We start from the raw sequence: 21682 nt of genomic DNA, 5'->3' as shown, positions 1-21682 counted from the left end.
AATAACTCTCTTTCAGGGCTCATATACCTGATGCTCAGTAATAACAGCTTACAGTAATCAATGTATAGGAGCACTTCAGGTGGCGAATGTTGGTGTGCATTAACTTTTTCTGTGTGTTTATCAAAATAGAGATGCGGGACTCTCAATCCAATCAGATGGTGTCAGGCAGGGTTCTTACCTAATGGTTGTGGGATATTTCACCATGTTTGGAACGCATGGTACTTGACTGTTTTGATCCATTTTTATATTTTGTGGTTGCTTCAGCTGCATGATGGATTTTTATTCATGATTTTATCCAGTCTATTGTTCATAAAATAATTTATTTTATGTAAACTTTTCTTTTTTCCCAGCAAGGAAATAGGAAATCATCATGAAATGTATGAATTGAATCCATTCTAATTCACTTTGAATAGAAACATTTGCCAAATATACATGTTTAAAGACATTCAGCATTTTTCAAAGATATTTTAAAGATGTTTTATTACAAAAGTCAAAACAAAATGTGAATCTTGCTATTTCAATATGTTTTTATAGTACGTTTTATTTGTATGCCATCAAGACACTACGTTTGAGAACTTATTGTCATGCAAGATTTACCAGAAATTGAATGCTGTAACAATTGTTAATACTGAAAGGCACTGGCTTTCAAAGATTTACACAGAAAAAGTGCAAAAAAAATCCCCCAAAAAATCTGTTATAAAACAGAATAATCTTCATCATCATCAGCTATGTAACACTCTTTTTTATTGTTCCCCAAGTTTAGTAGTTGAACTAGAATGGTACATAAATGGGCGCCTGGAGAAGGTCTCTTTTTCCATAAGCGCTGGATCCTACATTGGTCGGCGCATAGATGGTGCCGATGGTGTTGCTGGATCGGACGAGAAAGTCTGCTAATCTCTGAGTGACGCAGGTGGCTGTATTACACTTCCTCTTTTCTATATGGTGACTGTGGGGTAGTGGAGAGGGTTAGTCAACCTTTATACTTATAAATATTATGAAATTGTTATAATACTTAGGCAAACTGACACATACAGTACACATAGTGTGGCTAGATGTTAAATAAGCATTGCTTATATAAAAAAAGCTAATTTTTAACATAACCTGTTACTTTTTGAAACCTTTGATTTAACATTTCTTGTTTATTAAATATGAATTATAATGATTTTTTTGCAGTATCTTAATAATTTCTTCCCTTTCAAAACCACAAAAGTACTGTATAAAACGGCAAAGGTTTAATGTTGTCTATTAAAAATAGCAAGATTTCAAAGTCATGTTTGACACTGATATTGTCAGGGATATGAGTAGGGAAGAACCCAAGTGCAGGCAGGCGGTGAAGGGGTTAACACAAGACTTTAATTTTGAACAACAGAACAGAAAACAAAAACCCACAATGGGAAAAACAGGACACGATCACTATAACAATAACTCAACAAAAACAAACACTTCTCTCGAAGGGCTAAAATAAACAATAAACACTAACCACAACACAACGTCCAAAACAAGGAAGGTAGTCCACAGATGCTACTAGGCAAGGTAAGAGGAACACGAGCACGACACAGGGAATATACAAAACGATTCAGCACAGGACAGCAAACACAAGGGCATTAAATAGGGAGACAGACAAAGGAAGATAACGAGGGGCAGGTGAAGAACATAAGACACGGCAGGGATTCCCAAGCAATACGGGAAACGAGAGGGGCGGGGCCAATGACAAGACACGAGAAAACACATGGAGTGTCAAAAGATAAACACCCCATGGCTTTCTCACACTAAACATAAGGGATCTGTCACGATCCTGCCACAAGACTAGAAACTCCTGAACAAGAAGGCAGGACCATGACAGAGCCCCCCCTTAATGAACACCCCCAGGTGTTCACCAAGGAGCCGACTAGCAAGACAAGACGGACTGGGACAGTGACAAGAACAGACAAAACATGGAAAACAAAATCAGGGGCAGACAAGAAAACAAGACCAAGGGGTTGGGGTGACTCAGTAAAAATAACAAACATGGGAGGGGGGGTGGGGGAACAACAGAGTTCATGGGGGGCTAGGGCTAGAGGGAACAGTCTTGGCCGGGGGAGGCCCACGAGGGCGCTGAGTCCGGGGGGAACTGGCAGGCTTGGTTGCCAGCCTGGCCCGGCTAGGGACCGGGCGGACTGCCGGCTGAGACGGCGGCTGGAACGCCGGCTGAGTCGCCGGCTGGAAGGCCAGCTGGAACGCTGGCTGGAAAGCCGGCTGCACCGGACTTTATCCCGGCTGCCCCGGGCTGGACACCGGACTGGACACCTGACTGGACACCGGACTGGGCACTGGACTGGGCACCGGACTGTACGCCGGCTGCTGCACCGGCTGGGACGCCGGCTGGATCACTGGCTGGGCTGGACAAGACACTGGACTGGATTCCGGCTGTGCCGGAATGGATACCGGCTGCACCGGACTGGACATCGGACTGGGCACAGGACTGGACACAAGACTGGACACCGGCTGGGACGCCGGCTGCACCGGCTGGGCTGGATCCCGCTCCCCACTCCGTTGCCTCTTCTTCTTCAGCCGAGCCACCCGTCTGGTGGTCGGCTGAAGGAAGGAGGTGAAGGGCACGGCTGGCTCGGTGTTGGAGGCCTCCGACGAGGACCCCCAAGACTCTCGCCTCCCCCGCTTGCCACCGAGGCTGGCTGGTGGCGAGGCTGCAGGGGTTGAGGCAAATGGTGTGGTGACACCCAAAACCCCGATCTGCAAGGGGCGATCCTCCGGGATAGCCGCCAGCCCCGTGAGAGGCTCCGCCATGGACAGTCCCCTGGGCTCCTCGCGATCCATCGCGAGCTGGAGCTGGTCCACGAAGCCCAGGGGTCTCAACCGGCACATCTCAGCTGGCTCAAAGGGTTCATCGAGGCAGCTGTTGAAAATTACCTTCAGTTCTGCCTCGTTGAACCCCGAGTAGCGCGCGGTGGAGAGGAAGTCCATGGCGAAGTCCTTCATGGGGGTCCCCCTCTGGCAGAAGCCAAACAGGACGTGAGCCTGGCGGCTCATGAATGCCTCATTCGACTCCTCCATGCTGCCTGCTGGGTTCAGTGTTGGCTGAATTGTTCTGTCAGGGATATGAGTAGGGAAGAACCCAAGTGCAGGCAGGCTCAAGCCTGCAATCAAGACTTTAATTTTGAACAACAGAACAGAAAACAAAAACCCACAATGGGGAAAACAGGACACGATCACTATAACAATAACTCAACAAAAACAAACACTTCCCTCGAAGGGGTAAAATAAACAATAAACACTAACCACAACACAACGTCCAAAACAAGGAAGGTAGTCCACAGATGCTACTAGGCAAGGTAAGAGGAACACGAGCACGACACGGGGAATGTACAAAACGATTTAGCACAGGACAGCAAACACAAGGGCATTAAATAGGGAGACAGACAAAGGAAGATAACGAGGGGCAGGTGAAGAACATAAGACACGGCAGGGAAGCAATACGGAAATGAGAGGGGCGGGGCCAATGACAAGACACGAGAAAACACATGGAGTGTCAAAAGATAAACACTCCATGGCTTTCTCACACTAAACATAAGGGATCTGTCACGATCCTGCCACAAGACTAGAAACTCCTGAACAAGAAGGCAGGACCATGACAGATATCAAGCTTTTAAGCAGAAGTACCTGTTCACTGCAGTCAGCTCTCTTTGGGGCCGTGGCCCCATGAAACTCATGAAGGGGTTATCAGACAGATCTGTAACCAGCCAGCCATCGCCCTCCCGCAAATCATCATCCTTCGACGAGAGGAAGTACCTGTCGACAATAAGAGGACACAAAACACCATCTCATCCAGAGCTGCTTATAGATTGCCACTTCCCTGGCTATGACACTCTTCACTGTAAGTGGATCAGTTTATGGTCATATCACTCACATACACAGTTCGAACACACTTGTTATATCTGAAATATACCAAAAATATCAACTTCCTCAAATGAACTTACACTGTAAATGGCATGCATCCTAAAATGTATCTGTATTGTCATTCAAATTAAGTTGTTTATTTATTATTTATTTGTGGTTCAACAGAAAATGTAATATGATTGAATCATATATTGCCATTACACTGTACACACATTTCTCTTCATACATTACTATTTCTCTATCCGTAGTATTTTTAAATTTTGGAATAGTAATGTCACCAAATAGAATGTGTGTTACAAATTTATGTAGCAAAAATATCTGAATCTTTGAATAAGGAGCACCCTGGGATGCTTTTTTAACATTGTCTGGTTGTACTTGTTTTGGCTTTTTCATTCAGTTTATCCCTTGAAAAAATAATTTAATGTAAAGAAAGAAAAAAATCTTAATTTTAATTCTGAGTGCATCCATTATAGATTAAGTCAACAATATTCTAGAGTACATCCTGCAAAATTGTTTAATCAAATAACCTAAAAATATGCCTTATATAGAGTAGTATAGCAATATCAGGTTGTATTTTGGTCAAACATATTTAAACATAATTGAAAAAGACTATATTAGGTTGAACCAACCTCAGCAAAAAGTCTATTCAGTAACAAAATGAAGTCTTAATAAAGCGTAGAGTCAAGAAATTTACCTATTATGAGGAACTGTGGCAACACAATGCAGTATCACAAAGACAAGAACAACCTGGATAGGCAGTTTCAGATGATACATTGTAGACATCAATATTTCAGTGTTCTTTTGCAAAACAAAAGGAAAAAAAACATTATTCCGCAATGCATTATTCATTTAAAGATTATCACAACAATTATGGAAATTGATCATAAAACATTGACAATGTTAGTGTGAGTGCAAGGCTCAATCGTGAAGTTATCAGAACACACACTTGTTTTTTCATGCTTTTTCATTGATTTACTAAAGATTAATTCGAGGCACTTTTAAATGAAATACTATAGACATTATGAATCTGTAGTATAAGTAACTCCTTTATTATTTAAATAGACTATTGGCACTACTAAAAGTTTACAGTTGTTATGTAAAGGATAAAAATCACTCACCTCCTGCAGTTTTTAACCCAAGTAAGTTTGGACAACTTACTGATGTAAGCTACTGGTAAAAGGTACAGATGTTTCTCTGTTGTTCACACACTCACTCCATCCCTTTATAGGCTCCTACCCTCAACCACTTGTGATGTCATCACACTCCTCCAAATATAGCCCTTCATTTCTAGCAAATATCAGGGGTGTTTGGAAACAGGGGTTAGCTTGAAGAATTCAAACCCGCAGTGTGGGTCAAAAGTGACATATACACTCGTCACTACCTTCGTCATCGACATCATCATCATCGACAGTGGCAGTCCTCACGTCACGTCTTAAAATATTCAGCCAAGTTATATATACAATATTACTTTACATCCATTGAATATTAGTCTTTGTTTTTTTTATTTGACTTAGAAAGATTAATCATGTAACTGGAATATACCAAAACATTTTTAACTCTCATTCAATGAAATTTAAACAGCAATGCTTAGAGTTCAGAACTTTTCCTTTTTTTTTGTTTAATTCCAGGAATTTTAGGAAAGAATAAGTCACTCACTATTTATTTGAACTTATCACATACAAAGGGACTAAATTCCTATATGTTTAACCAAACTCCTACCAACATCCACTGGGACTAAAATGTATCCATACAATTATATAGGCCTATGCTTTGCAAGACATAAAGTGGACCCCCAAAATATTTGGTCGATTAGCAAGACTTGATAATATATTCAGACTAAATTATAAAATAAATAATACTGTAAGATACTGCCTGGGGATCCCTGGGAGTCTGTAACTTCTGGAACAAATAACTAATGCAATGTAATGCTATTAATGAATGTATTGCAGAGAGAATCTAGCTTTTACAGTATATGAGGATCCTTTAAATCTTACTACAAATCTAATGTAAATTTCCACATGTGTGCTTTCATGGCTTACACTGGAAAAAAACAGAGTGCCTGTGCGAAATACATTGCTTTATTAGAATATACTGCCACCAGGTGTTACAATATATACACTGCATCCCATCAGGATAGTGTGCATTACAAAAACAATTCACATACTGTATGGCATTTGAGGAGACATAAAATTGATTTGTTCTTAAAACCGCATACCTTATAAAAGATGGTACCATGCAGCAAAAAATTCTCAACACCAAGTTCAACAACAATTAAATAATACAGTATGTATTAGTGTATGTATACTACATTTTTTATTTTAGCTTATTTTTATTTTTAAACTACTATTTTCAATACTTTATATTTTATTTAATATATTGTATTCATTTATTTAATTATTTATTTATTATAATTTCCATAATGAGCTTATAAAAGTTCTCAACACGTCTCTCTGTTTTATATTCACTTTTTTATAAAAGTTTTTCTTTTTTGGAGAAGAGAAAAATGACATGCGTACTTTTGTTAATGTTCTCGTCATTACAATACTGACATTACAATAACACTGCAACTTTGAGGAAAAAAACACCAAGAAAAATGACAACATGTATCAAGCCATCATGCAAACTCTTTCAGAGTTTTCTGAACCTCCTCATTGTTCTTTAAAGCCTCCTCTGTCTCTGGATCACACAGCACTGGCTTCTGGAGTTCTATGTTCTCAACCCCCTTTTGATCAGTCTCTTCATTTCTTTTAATGTATGTGACTACTATCCAGAACAGAGCATAACCAAACACCCGCAAACAGCTGATCAGTCCCAGAAATAGGAACCTGATGAGAATAAAATAGTTTTATATGCATTTACAGTATTATGATTTTCTATGAATATGTATGAGTGTCCCATTAACATAGTACATTTGTAGGATTTAGTGTACAAATAAAATTGTACTGACTTGATCTGCTCACCTTAAAGTTTGTATGTCATACATTCTGCACGCGCCTCTTCCGCCACATTTCTTATAACCCCACTTCAGACAGGTAGAATCAATAATCGCACCAAAATAAATGGGAGCAGGTATACCACCTTTAACAAAGAAATAGAAAGCAATGTTGTTCCAAAACTTAATATGTATGCTGTCTGAAAATCAGTAAAAATTAAACATCTGTTAAAAACATTGTTTGTGATATTAAACAAGCCATTTTTCAACAAAGAAATATTAAAATGTCAACAGTGTTTATACACTTTAAAATTCTTCCTACTGTATAAACGGTTCACTTAGTTTTCTTTGGACTGGGATTTTACACACCTTTACTGTAATATTTGTTTGTTTAAGGACTGGTCGGTGTGAGTATATAATCTAAGTGTTTGGCAGAAAAATATGGTTTGTCTAGAAAACTCACCCAGGACTCGTAAAATAAGCAGTAACATCCCCACTGAGAGAGACTTTAGTTCAGGCTCCACACTCCTGTAAGTACATATTCTCATTGAATAAATCTCAGAAACCAACTTTCCTATGCATGTCTACAAATGGCCTGTTTTCAAATGTTATTTATTGCTCATTTAGATGTTAGGGCAAACATGACTATTACTGTTGCTTACCAATCAAAATTTAGCAAATGTATTATGGAAGTTGTTTTAAATGTACTAAATGTATGGGAGCTGATTCATTTTTGTCAAATCTCGTCACTTCCTGTTTGCTGAGAGCGCGTGGTTTGAGTCGGAGCTCTTTCAAACTTATTCTTAATACATCGTTTATTCTTGTTATATCTTAAGACTTGTGTTTTAAATTGTTATTCTCCGAGGGTAAAACATATCCTTAAATATATCCCATACCAAAAATCGTACTTAAACGCACAGATAATTTATTTTTATCGGATCACTCGCTATTAGCCTCAGGCTGTTAGCATTACCAGCCTGCCTGCTTACTGCTTAACACACTGTTCTCGTTATTACATCACTAATGGCTAATGTTTCAGATGTGTTTGTACCTCTGTGTGCTGATGAGGAAACGATCGCACTTCAGTCGGAACTGGAGGCTGTGGAGAAGCAGATCCAGGATCTACTAGAGAAGCAGACACGGCTGCGACAACGAAAAACGGCGCTGGAAACATCCAGAGCTGACGCTCGCAAATCCGCGGTAAGTTTTCATAGCGATTTTAATACTCCTTCCACTTCTACTCCGCGTGTTTCTCTGCACAGAGCCCAGGCTTCGAGAACACGGTCAGCCCAAATGAACTTCACTCCTGCACCGGCACACCCACGGCGAAAGGCGCGAGCTAGGACTGGAGCGATGACCCAACCGCCGCCACCTGTCTTCGAGATCCCGACTAGGAACCGCTTTGCCGCCCTCTGCGAGACGGAATGCAACGCTGTGGTCATCGGAGACTCAATCGTCCGGAACGTACGCGCTTCCTCCACTAAAGGTAAGGTGCGCACTCATTGTTTTCCTGGCGCCCGTGTTCTTGATGTCTCTGCGCAGGTACCTGCGATCCTCAAGGACGATGCTAACGTCGGAGCTGTCGTGCTGCACGCGGGGGTGAATGACGTCAGGATGAGGCAGTCGGAGATCCTGAAGAGGGACTTCAGGAGTCTGATCGAGACGGTACGCAACGCATCGCCCACGGCGAGGATCATCGTATCAGGGCCGCTTCCTACCTACCGACGAGGGAATGAAAAGTTCAGTAGACTATTTGCTCTAAATAAATGGTTGATGTCATGGTGTATTGAACAGAAGCTGCTCTTTGTTGATAATTTTGATCTGTTCTGGGAGCGACCTAGGCTCTTCCGCCCTGACGGCCTGCACCCCAGCAGCATCGGAGCGGTTCTTCTGTCTGACAACATCTCAAAGACGCTTCGCACCGCTTGACTATGTCTCCCAGCGGTAAGTCAAAACTTCAACCATAGTCTGTGTTCCTCCCACTCATCTGTTAGAAATGTTACTGCTTCCAAATGCATAGAGACTGTGTCTGTCCCCCGAATAATACTACAAAATAGCCAAATCTCAGAGAAAAAATCTAATCGTGATTAAACCTGAGGACAATGTAATAAACGACCAAAACAAACTCCTAAAGTTCGGCCTACTTAATATTAGATCACTAAATTCAAAAGCAGTTATTGTAAATGAAATGATCACAGACAACAGTTTTGATATACTTTGCCTTACCGAAACCTGGCTTAAACCAAATGATTATTACGGTCTAAATGAGTGTACACCACCAAGCTACTGTTATATGCATGAGCCACGTCCGGTTGGTCGAGGTGGCGGTGTCGCAACAATCTTTAGAGACTTTCTTACTGTAACTCAGAGAACGGAGCATAAATTTAAATCATTTGAAGTGCTTGTGTTAGTACGTGTGCATATTGTGCGTGTGGAGTGTTTTGTATGTGGGTATGTCTGTCTTCTGTGTTTTCAACCTTTTCTTGTTTTTGCAGGTACAACTTTAATTATTTTGCTTATAGTCAATATGTCTCATGTACAGCTGCCTTGTAACAATGAAAATTGTAAAAGCGCTATATAAATAAAGTTGAGTTGAGTTGAGTTGAGCTTGCGATGAACATAATTGTTCCAATTGACAGTAAAAAACCATTGCTTTCTTGTACGTTGGCTACAGTGTATAGACCCCCTGGTCCCTACACTGATTTTCTGAAAGAGTTTGCGGACTTCCTATCGGACCTATTGGTTAACGTTGATAAAGTACTAATTGTCGGAGACTTTAATATCCACGTAGATAGTGCTAAGGATGCATTAGCAGTGGCGTTTACAGAGCTATTACACTCTTTTGGAGTAACACAACACATCAATGGACCCACTCATCGATTTAATCATACACTAGACTTGATTATATCTCACGGAGCCGATCTAACCAATATAGATATTATACCTCAAAGCGACGATGTCACTGATCACTATCTTATAACATGTACACTGCGCACTGCAGAAATCAGCCGTTTAACTCGTTATCGACAGGGTAGAACAATTACCTCGACTAGGTTAGCCCCTACCTACATAACAGAGCTTCTACCACACTACAACCCATCACGCTCTCTAAGATCTCAAAACTCCAGACTTTTGATAACACCTAGAATAACTAAATCCACCAAAGGGGGTAGAGCTTTCTCATACGTAGCACCTAAACTCTGGAATAGCCTCCCCGATACTATTCGAGGGTCAGACACACTCTCCCAATTTAAATCTAGATTAAAGACACATCTTTTCAGCCAAGCATTCACTAATACATAGCTAATGAACAGCAGCTACGCTAATTATTCTCTTTCTGTTTCTGCCCTCGCCTCGGGATGCCCATCCCGAGGTAGGGAGAGATTCCGCCAGGCCCAGATGAACGTCATATGCCCATCCACAACTAGAGATTACGCCAGCTACATCGGAAAATCCCGTGCCATCCTCCTGCGAGAGCCTGCGGACTGACTGACCATCCAGCTCCATCCAAGGCAATTCCATCACCACCCAAGAAAAAGGCGACCATCTGGCCGGCCCAGCTCAGACAATTCCATCCCCAACCGAGAGCAAAGACGGACTACCTGTCACATAAATGCTAAATTTACAATACTTGGTATTTAATGCTAAACTTACATCACACGACAGCAGTTTGAAGTTATGGCTGCACTCAGTGACTTTGATTGGAGGTAGCTGGGTGGGTGTTGTAGGGAGTGGGGGGGCTTGTTGGTTGTGGTTCGGGGCGTTTCATTTGTTGGGACTGTGTGGTCTGGTCTGGTTGGTCTTGTTTTGTGGTCGATGTCGGACAACAGAGGAATAAAGTTAATTATGCCATTACTACTTTTCCCTGGTTGTTCCTCTGTTGTCTGTTGTTGATCACGGAATGGGACCGGGTTGGACCTGCACGGTTTCGGCGGGTGGGGCTTCCTGGGTCGCGGCTCGTGGGCTCTCCCTGTTCTTCGTGGACGTTGCTCGGTGGCTTTGGTCGGGGTCACTGAGTGCAGCTATGACACGTCAGAGGAGATCTGGCCCTCCCGGCTGAGCATGGTTTCTCCCGAGGTTTTTTTTTCTCCATTATTCATCATTGGAGTTTGGGTTCCTCGCCACAGCAGAGCAGTGCAGTGTTGGCTTGCTCACCGGGAGACTGCATTTATTTATTCATTTATTTATTAGATATTATTTATTATAATGATCTTGCTTGGTCTATAAACACCATGCACTGTGCTGTGTTTTACCTTTCTGTGTTTTTTTTATTTGCTCCTGTAAAGCTGCTTTGGAACAATGCACATTGTGAAAAGCGCTATATAAATAAAATTGAATTGAATTGAATAACAAATCATATCTCAGAGATGTACTATTACTTTTCCACTTTCACGTGTGTGATTAAATCGGCTTAAAAAAACTGTACATTTACACTGAGAGAAGAACCCATGCCATATCTATAGTCTCACAGAGATTTGGGTTCTTTTGCCTACCATCCAAATCATGCAAACCTAGCTATTACCCATGGTAATGTGGAGTCAACCTGGATTAAGCATTGCAAAATGTGAATTGATTAAAAGAACCTTAATGAGATGATGAAGAGAGGAGTGCTGCCCAGACAGTACACAAAGAAGCTGACAGACTGCAGTGCCAGGAAGATGTAGAACATTTTAGAACAGCTGCTCTCTCGTGAACACTGTCCAAGAGCTGCAGAGGAGTTTTTGGCACTCAGCCCCCAGCTCCTGATGCATGCACAGTCATGGAAAGTCTTGGGAAACACATGCAAAAAATTTGCAATGTTTTTCAATGCTGTTATTGAGATTTAGACAGCAGGGTGAAGTTTAATATAATATCAATATTTATAGCATTTAATGACAGTATCACTTGGGTCAACACTGTTGTCCCATATAAAGTTATTAATAATCACAAACAACAAATATACCTCTGCAAATATTGCATAAGTTCAAGTGTAAATTTGAACTATTTTCGTCTCTTCAAATCGAATTTGATGGCGAAAGGTCCTACCATATTGCGTCCGGTGCCGTGGGTGGCGTTACAGCCAGCATGACAGGGAGAGATGTAGGTGATTGCATTCTCTCCACACACAGGATCCCATTGGCTGTCGGGGCAACCACATCCAGCATTGCATGAAGACAGTGAACCCCTAGTTTGGACTTCCATTGATCTGCCACAAACAGAATCTCATTACTGTATATTTCTATTCAGTAAAGTCACCAAAATCAAGTTTATATTTTGTTTTTAATTTAGTTTAAAAAAATAACAAAATATTAAATTGTATGGGTGATATTACAGTGTGCTTATAAAAGGAAATACCTTTGATAGGTAGCTGTGACCCCCGCAACATTAATATTTTGACAGCTTAGAGCAAAACAAGGCAAAGTGAAAAGAAATCCAGCTACCGATGTAAAGAACGCAACTCTGGCGGCTCCCAGCAGGCCCAATTTAAACTTCTTCATTATCACCCCACTGAGGAAAATACCCAGAGCCACAGATGGCATACTAGTCACTCCTACACACAGACACGCACAGACGATAATTAATGGCTCAATCTTTTAAACTTTTTTTTTTTTTGAGCAATCATGGTGACTGTCACCTATTAGAAAGTTGGTCTTGGATGTGCTCTTTCCAAACTGCTGCTCCAAGTACTTGGGTATGTATGTTATAAGTATGATGAACCCGTTAAACATCAGAAGATTGGAAATGATGTACAGGAGATAAATCTTGTTTGAGAGCAAACGCTTCAGAGATGGCCCAAAACCTACAAAAAGCAAATACAGGGCAGTTTTAAGATGAGATTTGATCATATCATTTCTGCTTCTAATTGAGTGTTGCATTTTGTTTATTGCCAGACTAAATAAGGAAATATCGCCCTTGACAGCCTTTGCACTTCCTTTTTAGTCTTGTGGTTGAATGCTTCAAGTCCGGGATTTAATAAATATTGACTTCATAAATATTAAAATAATCAGAACTACATTATTTTATTCATATTTTAACAAGACCTACCAATTCAGTGCTGAATAAGTAAAAAATATACCAAATTATTAGCGTACTGTACACTCTCAAAACAGATTTGTTAAATAGCAACCCTTTTTTGTGTTATGGAATTCTAACACATTATGAGACAGATTTATTAGACAAATGTCAATAAAAATAAAAGAACGGTGATTGATTCGGACATTTCTGCAGGTGAAAAAAAACAGGCACAATAATCTGATTTTCATAATGACCAAACTACCAAAACACCGCAAATACCAGTAAGTTGATGAGAGCAAGTTTTAGTAAATCATGTTGAGTGATTAATTTAAAGGGGACATATGTCACGTGTTTTTGTGTCTTTGGTGTGTTGTAAATTGCCCATGCATGTATGTATTAGACATGTAAAATTGCAAAAATGAAAGTGTCACAACCAGACCTGCCTTAAACGCCTCGTGTAACCACACCCCCACAAATCTACATCAGTTCGCGGTATGATTTGACTAAGACCACCCAAATGTATACGCAAGTAAGGTGGGCGTACCTGTCAGTACAATTGCTTTGGAACCTGATGTTCCGATTATTTCCATCACACGCTTGCAGTATTCGACCAATCACTACGCACTGGTTAACTGGCCAATCATAGCACGCCTTGCTTTTCAGAGTGATGAGCTTCGTATTGAAAATCTGCGCGTTTCAGAGAGGCGGGGCAAAGAAGATATACAAACATGCACGGTATGTGGAAAATACAGCGTTTTTTAACTTTAAATCCTGTAAACACATTGCATTACATCTACAACAAACAATATTATTCGTTTTAGCCATGTCATATGACCCCTTTAAATACTCTCCTCGGTTAAGACTAGATGGGAAACATTTACAAAATCTCACGAAATCTTAGATTTAAGATTAGGTTTGGGGGTAGGATTAGGATGAAAACAGAACTCATCTCGAGAGATTGAGAGTTTTTGGCCATAGCTGTATCCCTTCAAGACACAAACACTTTCCTCCCATACATTTTGTGTCAACCTTTTCAGCACACATTTTTCACTGCGTGTCTCATAAAATGTACATTTATAAAACTCTTTCCCATAAAGAGACAAAATTGAAACTTGAATAGGTTTAGGCTGAAAGTGAATGATGCACAAAGATGTGTTCAGGTATTGCGTTGTTTTTAATACAACAGTTTTTATGAAGAAAAGAGCGCAGATACTGAAAAGAGTACCTTGCAAAAGTATTCAACCCACCCCAACTTTGTGGAGTCACCTTTGGCGGCAATTACAGGTTTACCTAAACGCAACTAATTCAAATTTAGTTAGACCTAAGTTATGTTTCACCTTTGTGGTCTATGTAAGGGTGACATACTGTACCTTTGGCTATTTCTTTAACACTGGGTGTGTGTTGGTGCTGATTTGAGGGCTGCTCTACCTCAGGGGTCTGAGGAGTTTCAGGAAGAGCTCGGGGAAGGAACCAGAAAGGTAAAGCAGCAAGAAGAGTCAGACTTCCTGCAACCACATAACCCAGCCACCAGGCCCCGACCCATCGAGAGTCCTGGTGTGTGATGCTCACACTGTCTGACGATAAAAACATACAGATGCAAGCAATTTATATCTAGGAATTGTTATTGATCGTAAAAGCCATGCTGTAGCAGTTGTATGTTCCTATAGATTACATGGTAGAGCATTGCGTTAGCATAACTAAGGTCATGGGTTTGCTCCTAGGGTACACATATACTTAAAATCTATTGTCAGGACTCTGTCCTTCCTGTTACGAGCTCTCATGCTCACTGGACGGAGTCGTGACAGAACCACGTCTTGCGGGTTTATGTTGCGTTTTGTGTGGGGACACGTGGCTTTTGTTGTCACTTTCGCCGCGTGTCCTCCTGTCTTCGTTAGCTCCTCCCTCTTGTTTCTCTGTTAGTCTCCCATTTGTGTTTTATCCCTCTCACCTGTCCCATCATCTTCCCGCCAGTTCCCATTAGTGTTTCATCCCTGTCACATGTCCTTCACCGTCCCTGTATCATTTTCCTTCGTCAGTGGTTCCCTTTATTAGTCCTTTGTTTATTCCCAGTCCTTGTCGGTGCATTGTTTCTTGTACGTGCGTTTTACTCGCCCTACTGTCTGTGTCCTGTGGATTTTCCCTTGCTGTGGATTAATTATTTTTATACTCTTTGGACCTTGTTTATTTTGCCCCCTTGAGGGAAGTTTTTGGTTTATCGTTTTGTATTTTAGTTTATTTTGTCAGACACCCCCTCGTGGGTATTTCCTTTAATAAGACCAAAGTCTTTGTTTAACCCTTCACCTGCCTGCATTTGGGTTCTGTCCTCCCGTTCCGTGACATCTATAGCCTGAATGGTTTTTTTTTTCTACGTTTCTTTGGATAAAAGTGCCAGATGTACACAAAATAAAGGTGCTTAAAAGGTTCTTCACAGCGATTCCATAGAAGAACCTTTTGAAGTACCTTTTTTTAAGAGTGTATGTTACAGTTAAGCTGTATTATTGTTTGTGACCTGAAAGATTTGGCCCAAACTCACCTGCGTTAACTAAGCCTATGTCCACATAAAGACTAGCGCAGAGAGATCCAAGCGAGTAACCAAACAGAGGTCCAATCACTCCAACCGTGTGCAGACAGCCTACAATCAAAATGCCCAGGACAAAAATAATTGATTTACTTAAATTTTTTAAACTGAATGAATGGTTCTTTGTGGAACCAAAAATGGTTCTTCTATGGCATTGCTGTGAAGAACCTTTTTAAGCACCTTTATTTTTAAGAGTCTACGTATATGTGCATGATCCACTTGATGACCATAAATACTGTAGTATGGTGTGATAAAAACCCAACAATCATTTTCTCACCAATGTAAAAAGCAGAGTTTTCCGGGCGTGCATAGTCATCTATGAATGATATTCCCAGTGGAACAAGGGTGGCTTCCCCAATGCCACGGATAATGTTCCCCACCAGCAGAATAACCCACATTGGCGAGCCTTCCTCTTCCCCTTTCTGACACCCTATACAACCCACATAATGCACACTTTATTTTACTGCAGACAGCAATTTGAAATTAAAATATCACTACAGTTACACCCACATACATCTGACACACACACACACACACACACATTACCAGAAACAGGCTGTTGAAAAGGATTCTGGGTGACAGGTGAGCAGAGAGAGCTCACAGTAAAATGATCAGCATCATTAGTGTGGGTGGCAACGGTCTTGTACTCATATCTATTAAAAAAACAGACAAAAACACAATGAAAACTCTAGTGTATTCGGTGTATGTGGATGTAATCGAGGTCCAGGCAAATAACAAAAATGCAGTCAATCATCAATAAAAACAGAGGAATGATCTAACAAACAGGCAAAAATTATTGAAGCACTTTATAACAGTCAATAGCCGGGTTTCTATCCAAAGTTGTGAATTAAGCGTATGCGCAAAATTGAAATACCATAAAACATTCGCAAATAAGCATCCAACGAGTCAAAACGGTCACTTCCTAATAAACTGGCACTAAATATCAGTAAGAAAAGCCACTGAATATAATACTTTCCATGTAATTACTTGTGCAAGCAGAAGAAAAGCTTTTGTGGATGCCTGCTGTTTGGGAAACGCAGTCGTGACAGTTCTGGCAGGCAATTATAGAAAGACTTTATTCAGGTATTTAAGAATGACCATAACAACTTTTCAGATGCTGTGCAACAAGATCAGTAATTTGGTTAGTCGGGTTACGCAGTCTCATAGTGTGGTTACATGAATTTATTTGGCAAATGTGTTTCCATCTCCCATTATTCGCATTAACCCTTTTTCGCAAAAAGTAAAACCACCTCAAGCGTAAAAACTTTTTTGCAAATTAACAGTTTTTATTTCGAAATTTGGCATTTCCAGCACTCGTTTATGATGCAAAACTTTCAAATGCGCATAAAACCAGGGTGATGAAAACCCGGCTAGTGGTAATACAAACAAAAATTGAAACAAAAAAGGAAATGGAAAAAACACTCGGTACTGGGAATGCTTTGCAACATCTACACAGAAGCACATGGCTTTCAAACCTAAAAACAGGAATTGAGAGAGCAAACAGATTGTGCCATTCAAACTTGGGTGACAGCTCACTCAGGTGAAGGGATGAATGGTTCATGAGACAACACCTTGTCTTTTAAAAACACAGGTCTTTCAAGTATGTTTCGGTGGTTTGAACAGCCCACCAGCACTAAGTTACTCACCGGCCCATCAGGAAGTGAGGTAGAGCCATTAACAGTGTGCCTGCAGCCATCAGCAGGGCTCCTGCTCCTATGATCTTGGGCCTGTGAAACTTGGCACCAAAGTAGCTTACTACAGTAATGACCAACAGATTACCTGCAAGCAATGATATGTGTTTCTTTGCGGCACAATAATAAAGAATTGTAGCTAACTCAGACATACCATCAAACAAGAGTCAAAAATGTATCGCTCTCTGCTCTTCATTTGCACTGTTTGAGACTAATTCAGTCATATTACAGCATCAGCGGTCTGAGTCACTGGTATAAGTGCTCATCAAATGGGTTAACCTTAGCCCTCATTTCTCACTGCATGTTGACACACCTCAACTCACCCATTTCAAAGCTCCCATCGATGACGCCAACAGTGGAGGTCGAGATATCAAACCTTCTCTCGATCTGAGTGATGGTGCTCTTGGTGTAACTCCCCGTCAGGGATTTGGTGAAAAAAGAGAAGGCAAGCACACCAATAAAGCTCTTTAGAAAAGAAAGCAGAAGATAGACAAACACAGATTTAATGTCAGACATCGGCCGTGGAAGCCAAAAGGAGATGTTCATCAAAATGTTCACTGTTCATTTTTACTATATAATTAAATTCAATAATTTGGTGAAGATTTAGGATTGTAGTCTAGCATCACTAAATACCTTCCTTCAAAGTTTTACTGGAAACAGACCATCCGTGTGTCATGGTTCTGCCCCATCTTGTCTTGCTTTACTAGATCTAGTGGCAGAACCATGACAGAACCTCTTGTTTCATGTGGAGAGGGGCATTTTGGCACTGATTGCCTTCCATACTCTCCAGGTCTCATTGTTCCTGCCCTCTTGTTTCCTCGTTAGTGCTCGTTATTAGTTCATGCCCCACACATGTCCCCTCTTGATTTGATCCCTTATTTAATGCCCCTTTGTTCTCTGTCCTGTGCTGGTTCATTGTGTACTGTCGTTCGTGTGATCTGTTTGGTGAGTTCTTGTTAGTCTAGTTTAGTTATTTGTAGTTATGTTAAATGTCTAACTTTAGTCTTGTTTAAGTGTAGTCAGTCTTAGTCCTGTCAAGTTATTATAGTCCCCTGTTTTGTTTTGTTACTCCCTCGTGGGTTTTTGGTTTTGTCTTTGTTATTTATTATTAAAGTCTGTTAACCCCTTACCCACTGTCTGCGCCTGGGTCCTCTGTCTGTGTCTCACCTCCACGCTCATGACACCGTGTACTTAAAGTAAACTTATTAAACGTCTCTTTGAAATACTTTGATTGGTCAGTCAAAGCATTCCAAGGTATGATATTCCCAGATAACAACTTAAAACTAACAACTAAAACTAGTAACACATGGTCATTTTAGTACTGATTCGCTTCGTGTTGAGGTCGTGATGGGACACCCGCTTATGAGTGTACATTTTTAACATGCAAAGTTTCATAAGTTTCATATGTACAAAGGTTTGCTTTCTTTTTAGCACCAAAAGTGCTCTTTGGAACATACTCAATCATTGTGGGTAAATATTGAGTGCACGCTCTTAGCAAAGCAAAAAAAAAAAGAAACCAAGAAATATCTTGCCTTTAGAGTTGGGGAGCAGCAACTGCCTTGAGACTTTTGTTTCTGGTTGATCTCTGAATACTCCATTGTTCTTTGGTCACTGAACCGTTCTGGCCTACCCTCTGCTGTCACAGTGAAAATCACGTGCAAGTACGGATGTCTAAAATAGGAAGGACAGATAACATTATAAATACAAATATAAATACAAATACATGTTGTAGTATTAAATGCTAAACTTACATCACATGACAGCAGTTTGAAGTTATAGCTGCACTCAGTTACATTATGCCATTATTATTTTCCCTGCTTATAACATTTCTCTGTTGCCTGATATTGATTAAAAAAAAATGTGAAAAGCACTATATAAATAAAATTGAATTGAATTGAATGTTGAAAATGTCTCTTCAGGGTTATATAGGCCTACCTCTAACAATATTTGTTAGTTTGGAAACAATATGTTGTCTTTATACTGTAATATCACATTCACTATTTACCTAATAAAATTTAAATGTTTCTTTACACGTATAAAATGATAGATGGATATGTATTTTAGGAAGGGGGTCCCTCACATAAGGTTAACCTTACGGTAATGTTCTGTCCCTCACTTTACATGTGTATGACAGAAGGCGTAAATATAGACTACGGCTGTGATTTATTTAGTTGCATAACTTCAATTTACTTTTTATCATTAGCAATGGAATAAAATACAGATTATATATTTGTGTTGTAATTCACAATATGAACAATTGTTCACTTAAACTTTAGAACGTGATGTTATCTGTTCTGACAAACAGTGTGAAAGCATTTGTAAATTTGGCAGTAAAAAATACATCGTTTTGGTCTTTGTTGAGCTTGTGTGTTAATGAAGTTAAAGCATTTAAAATTTGAGTTAAATGCATGCATTTTGTGTCCAAGCAACAAGAAATGTGTTAATTGTATATATAGCTTACACAGCCAGATGTTGTGATAACTGTGTTAGAGTTTAGGAAAATTGTTAAAAGTATTGGAAAAGTTGTCATAGTAATTGTTAAAAACCTGTATGCATAGTACTCACATGTCCTGTTCAGGTGTCTCTTCACATTAAAAGAGGGCACCTATGCATGCTGTTGGGAAATAGCCAGGGGTGTATCTCCAAATATCTCAGGAGGACTTTAGTTTACCCAATAGCCATTAGCTGGTGTTGACTCAAGGTTTCACTAAACATTAACCATCATTGATTAGTACTCTTTTCAACCCATCATTAACAAGTCATTTAGTTAACATGTAGTACTATGGTAATATAACATATTGAATAGTATTATATGTGACCGTAAACCCCAAAACCAGTCTTATGGGTCAACATTGATGTTTGGTTTGTTAGGATATGACAATATTTGGCAGATATACAACTATTTAAATATCTGGAATCTGAGGGTGCCAAAAAATGTAAATCATTAAGAAAATGGCCTTTATAGTTGTCCATCAGAACAAATGTTTGTAGGCATGTTTCCAGAAATAAGGCAATAGCCAAAAATACATTGTACGGTCAAAATTATAGTTGTTTTTCTTTTATGGCAAAAAGCATTATGACATTATAGTGATAGGGAGGACAAGGGCCGTAGTGCAGAGGCAGATGAGGGCCATGGAGCAGAGGTCGGACAAGGGCCGTGGAGCAGAGGTCGCACAAGGGCCGTGGAGCAGAGGTCGGACAAGGGCCATGGAGCAGAGGTCGGACCTGGTGGATTCTAGAGCAGGAAGCCTGTTCATTGCAGGCAGAGTAGGGAGCCTGGGCATGGCAGGCAGGGCTGGAAGCCTGGGCGCAGCAGGCAGGGCTGGACGACATGGAGGAGCAGGCAGGGCTGGAAGCCTGGGCGCGGCAGGCAGTGCTGGATGACATGGAGCAGGCAGAGCTGGAGGCCTGGATGTGGCAGGAGAAGTCAGAGCTGCCATCTTGACTGAGACACTTGGCACGGAAGAGTCCAGGGCGTTCATCTTGTCAGCAGCCTCTGAAACAGGAGAGCACTACACGGCCCAGACATACCACAAGGAATCAGAATCAGAATCAGAATCAGAAGAGCTTTATTGCCAAGTGTGCTTGCACACACAAGGAATTTTCTTTGGTGTTGGAAGCTTCTAGTACAGACATTCAACACAATGACAATACAATATAATACGATTTACAGTCTAAAAGATTCTAAATTGTGCATATATAAAATAAAGACTATTTTACAGAAAATGGGGGATAATAACATATAAGAGACATTGTACAGGGTAGTATATAGTAGAATAAACATATTAACAGATTGTATGTACACTTGTGCAAATGGATAATTTAGTAAGTAGAGGTAGTGTTATATACATGTATACATAAGATGTAGATATAATAAGGCACTATAGTGCACACTATAGGAGTAGTGGAAGTGGAATATTGCTCTTAAGGAGCAGTTATCTGTTTAGGAGGGAGATTGCCTGGGGGAAGAAGCTGCTTCTGTGTCTGGAAGTCCTGGTGTTTGGTGCTCTAAAGCGCCGGCCAGAGGGCAGCAGATCAAAGAGTTTGTGTGCTGGGTGTGTGGAGTCAATGATGATTTTTCTTGCCCTGTTTTTCACTCTGGAATCGTACAGGTCCTGAAGTGTGGGCAGAGGAGCACCAATAATTTTCTCAGCACTACGAACTGTCCGTTGTAGTCTTCGTAGGTCTGATTTGGTGGCCGAGCCATACCAAACAGTAATTGAAGTGCACAGAACAGATTCGATGACCACTGAGTAGAACTGGGTCAGTAGCTCCTGTGGTAGGTTGAACTTCCTCAATTGACGGAGGAAGTATAACCTCTGCTGGGCCTTCTTTACAATGGAGTCTATGTGGGACTCCCACTTCAGGTCCTGAGAGATGGTGGAGCCCAGGAACCTGAATGACTCCACAGTATCCACAGTGCTGTCCAGGATGGTGAGGGGAGGAAGTGATGGAGGGTTCCTTCTGAAATCCACTATCATCTCCACTGTCTTGAATGCATTCAGCTCTAGGTTGTTTTGACTACACCAGGCAGCCAGCTGAGCAACCTCCTTTCTGTAGGCAGATTCATCACCATCTTGAATAAGGCCAATG

General features: G+C 40.7%; 3 protein-coding genes across 4 annotated transcripts; 1 reads left to right on the top strand and 2 right to left on the bottom strand.

Moving 5' to 3' along the window:
• Positions 1-783: 783 nt before the first annotated feature.
• LOC130550127 (calcitonin receptor-stimulating peptide 1) lies at positions 784-5118 on the bottom strand (the record flags this gene model as incomplete). Its single annotated transcript, XM_057327504.1, has 4 exons — positions 5013-5118; positions 4589-4692; positions 3658-3786; positions 784-946 (listed from the first exon to the last, which is right to left on the bottom strand). Coding segments are annotated over exons 2-4 (381 nt in total), but the record flags the coding sequence as incomplete, so codon positions are not given.
• A 1272-nt stretch (positions 5119-6390) lies between these two features.
• Positions 6391-19789, bottom strand: LOC130550128 (solute carrier organic anion transporter family member 1C1-like). The gene is made up of 15 exons (XM_057327505.1): positions 19655-19789; positions 18622-18760; positions 17413-17554; positions 17045-17177; positions 15945-16051; positions 15676-15828; positions 15354-15452; positions 14191-14394; positions 12441-12605; positions 12161-12356; positions 11852-12011; positions 11410-11594; positions 7290-7354; positions 6855-6972; positions 6391-6719 (listed from the first exon to the last, which is right to left on the bottom strand). The coding sequence occupies exons 2-15, from the start codon at positions 18685-18687 to the stop codon at positions 6509-6511; spliced, it is 2004 nt and encodes a 667-aa protein (XP_057183488.1). The 5' UTR covers positions 18688-18760; positions 19655-19789; the 3' UTR covers positions 6391-6508.
• On the top strand, positions 7305-11180 carry LOC130550129 (uncharacterized). Of its 2 annotated transcripts, none has more exons than XM_057327507.1 (2): positions 7305-8770; positions 10220-11180. In XM_057327507.1, exon 1 carries the CDS (start codon positions 7850-7852, stop codon positions 8753-8755), a length of 906 nt encoding a protein of 301 aa, XP_057183490.1. In that variant the 5' UTR covers positions 7305-7849; the 3' UTR covers positions 8756-8770; positions 10220-11180. The 2 variants fall into 2 exon arrangements, with proteins under 2 accessions (XP_057183490.1, XP_057183489.1); XM_057327506.1 differs by having other exon boundaries at positions 7306-8770; positions 10204-11180.
• Positions 19790-21682: the final 1893 nt, after the last annotated feature.

This window comes from Triplophysa rosa, unplaced genomic scaffold (genome assembly GCF_024868665.1).
Source record: "Triplophysa rosa unplaced genomic scaffold, Trosa_1v2 scaffold23_ERROPOS5925052+, whole genome shotgun sequence".
Classification (NCBI taxonomy): Eukaryota; Metazoa; Chordata; class Actinopteri; order Cypriniformes; family Nemacheilidae; genus Triplophysa; species Triplophysa rosa.
This window is presented reverse-complemented; position numbering and strand designations above follow the sequence as displayed.